The sequence below is a fragment of the Glossina fuscipes genome, unplaced genomic scaffold, assembly GCF_014805625.2.
Source record: "Glossina fuscipes isolate IAEA_lab_2018 unplaced genomic scaffold, Yale_Gfus_2 81244, whole genome shotgun sequence".
NCBI classification, from domain to species: domain Eukaryota; kingdom Metazoa; phylum Arthropoda; class Insecta; order Diptera; family Glossinidae; genus Glossina; species Glossina fuscipes.
In genome coordinates, this window is record NW_024004677.1 from 1 (window position 1) to 1,723 (window position 1,723).

The window sequence follows — 1,723 nt, forward strand, 5'->3', positions numbered from 1 at the left end:
TAAACAGCTTACTTTCTGCTACAGCTTTTGCAAGTATTTGTAGGGTCACCATGAGCAACCACTTTATGTAATTGTAACAAGTATACTGTAACAAATTTATTGGAACACTGAGAACAAGCAAAACAAGCAAAAGGTTTGTCTTCGTCCTTTTGGTGAATCATAAGAAAATGATTGCGCATCGACTTGCGATCGGGAAAAACGAGACTACACTCCCCACATCTAGAAAAAAAAAAAAAAATTATTTAACGTTTTCCTTAAAAATGGATTTACTTGCTTGTAACAAGCAGGATTTAAATGTGCGCGTATGTGCTCAACAAGCGAACCACGCTCACGAAATTTCCTATTACAACATCTGACGTAGCCTTGCACGTTGTGTTCAGCACGCATATGCCGATTAAGGGCTCTAAAGTTGGTCGCCTCTTCGTTGCATTTTTCACAATGTAATGACATAAATTTGGCTATTTCCTCATCAACAGCTAAAGAAGCGTTTTTATGGTCGCCATGACCCACCAATTCATGCTGTCGTAATAAATATCTTCTAACAAATTTCTTGGAACATTGTGAGCAGGAGAACATTTTATCCTCATCCTTTTGATGTTTGATAAGGAAATGATTTTGCATAGATTTACGGTCTGCGAAAACCCGCTTACATGGACCGCATCTAAAAACAAAATCAAAATAATATTTAGAAATCAAATTGACCCACGTGAATTTATTCACTTGAAACAATCGGGATTTGCATGCTGTCGTATATGGTCAATTAGCAAAACTCGCGACGAAAATTTCCTATGACAACATCGGGTGTAACCTTTGATTTTATGTTCGGTGAGCATATGACTTTGAAGAGCGCTAAAGTTTGCAACTTCCAACTTGCATCGCTCACATTGTAGTTTCATAAACTTAGCGATCTCCTCATCGATAGCCAAACTTTTGGGATCTTCAAGGGGTTTTTTCATTTTTGTCTTTTTTGGATCATTGTTTTCGCTTTTACTCAATTTTCTTGTACCTTTTTCATTTGTACTCCGTGGTAATTTGGGCGAAGCATTTTTCATTCTAATCGTTCTTGCAGACTTGACAGATTTTTCCTTTTTTGATAGTTTAGTACTTTTTCTTTTGTTGCCAATTTTTGTTTCCTCGCTATTAAATGGGTCGCCATCGTCGTCACCAAATTTTTCGTCTTTGTAATTAATGACATTCCTAACTTCTTCCGCAGCATTAGTGCTAAAACGTTTGTCATTGAAATCGTTTTCTTTTAGAAGTAATGATGATTTATTATCCGCCTCATCTATTGGCATCTCGAAAGGATACTCATCATTAGATTCGTTCAAATCATCATTGGGCTCAAGTTTATTTGAAAAAGGAATCGATTGAATCATAACATTTTCTATGGAATGCTCTACATTATTGTTTTCTAGTTTCACTACGACATTCTCGCCTAAATTGCTCTGAGCTTTCTCAACACTTTTATAGAACTCATGGAAATCAGAGACTTTAAGCCAACAATTATTACAAATTACTGTTGATATTTGATCGTTTTGTTGGAGCTGCAGAACAGAAGAAAACTTTTTTATTTTCTTTGCGGAAATAGTCGAAAATTATTTACCTCAAACCAAAAATATTTTGCAATTATTGAGGCCATATCCAGTTTGGACTCCGCCGCATCAAAGACGCTTTTAAATTCATTAACTTCTTTCAAACACAAGCGACAAATCATTCTTAGTTC

General features: G+C 35.8%; 1 protein-coding gene across 1 annotated transcript; it reads right to left on the reverse strand.

The window, feature by feature from the left end:
• Nucleotides 1-12: 12 nt before the first annotated feature.
• On the reverse strand, nt 13-1,716 carry LOC119644043 (transcription factor grauzone-like; the record flags this gene model as incomplete). Its single annotated transcript, XM_038043572.1, has 4 exons — nt 1,604-1,716; nt 721-1,544; nt 275-661; nt 13-219 (listed from the first exon to the last, which is right to left on the reverse strand). Coding segments are annotated over exons 1-4 (1,529 nt in total), but the record flags the coding sequence as incomplete, so codon positions are not given.
• Nucleotides 1,717-1,723: the final 7 nt, after the last annotated feature.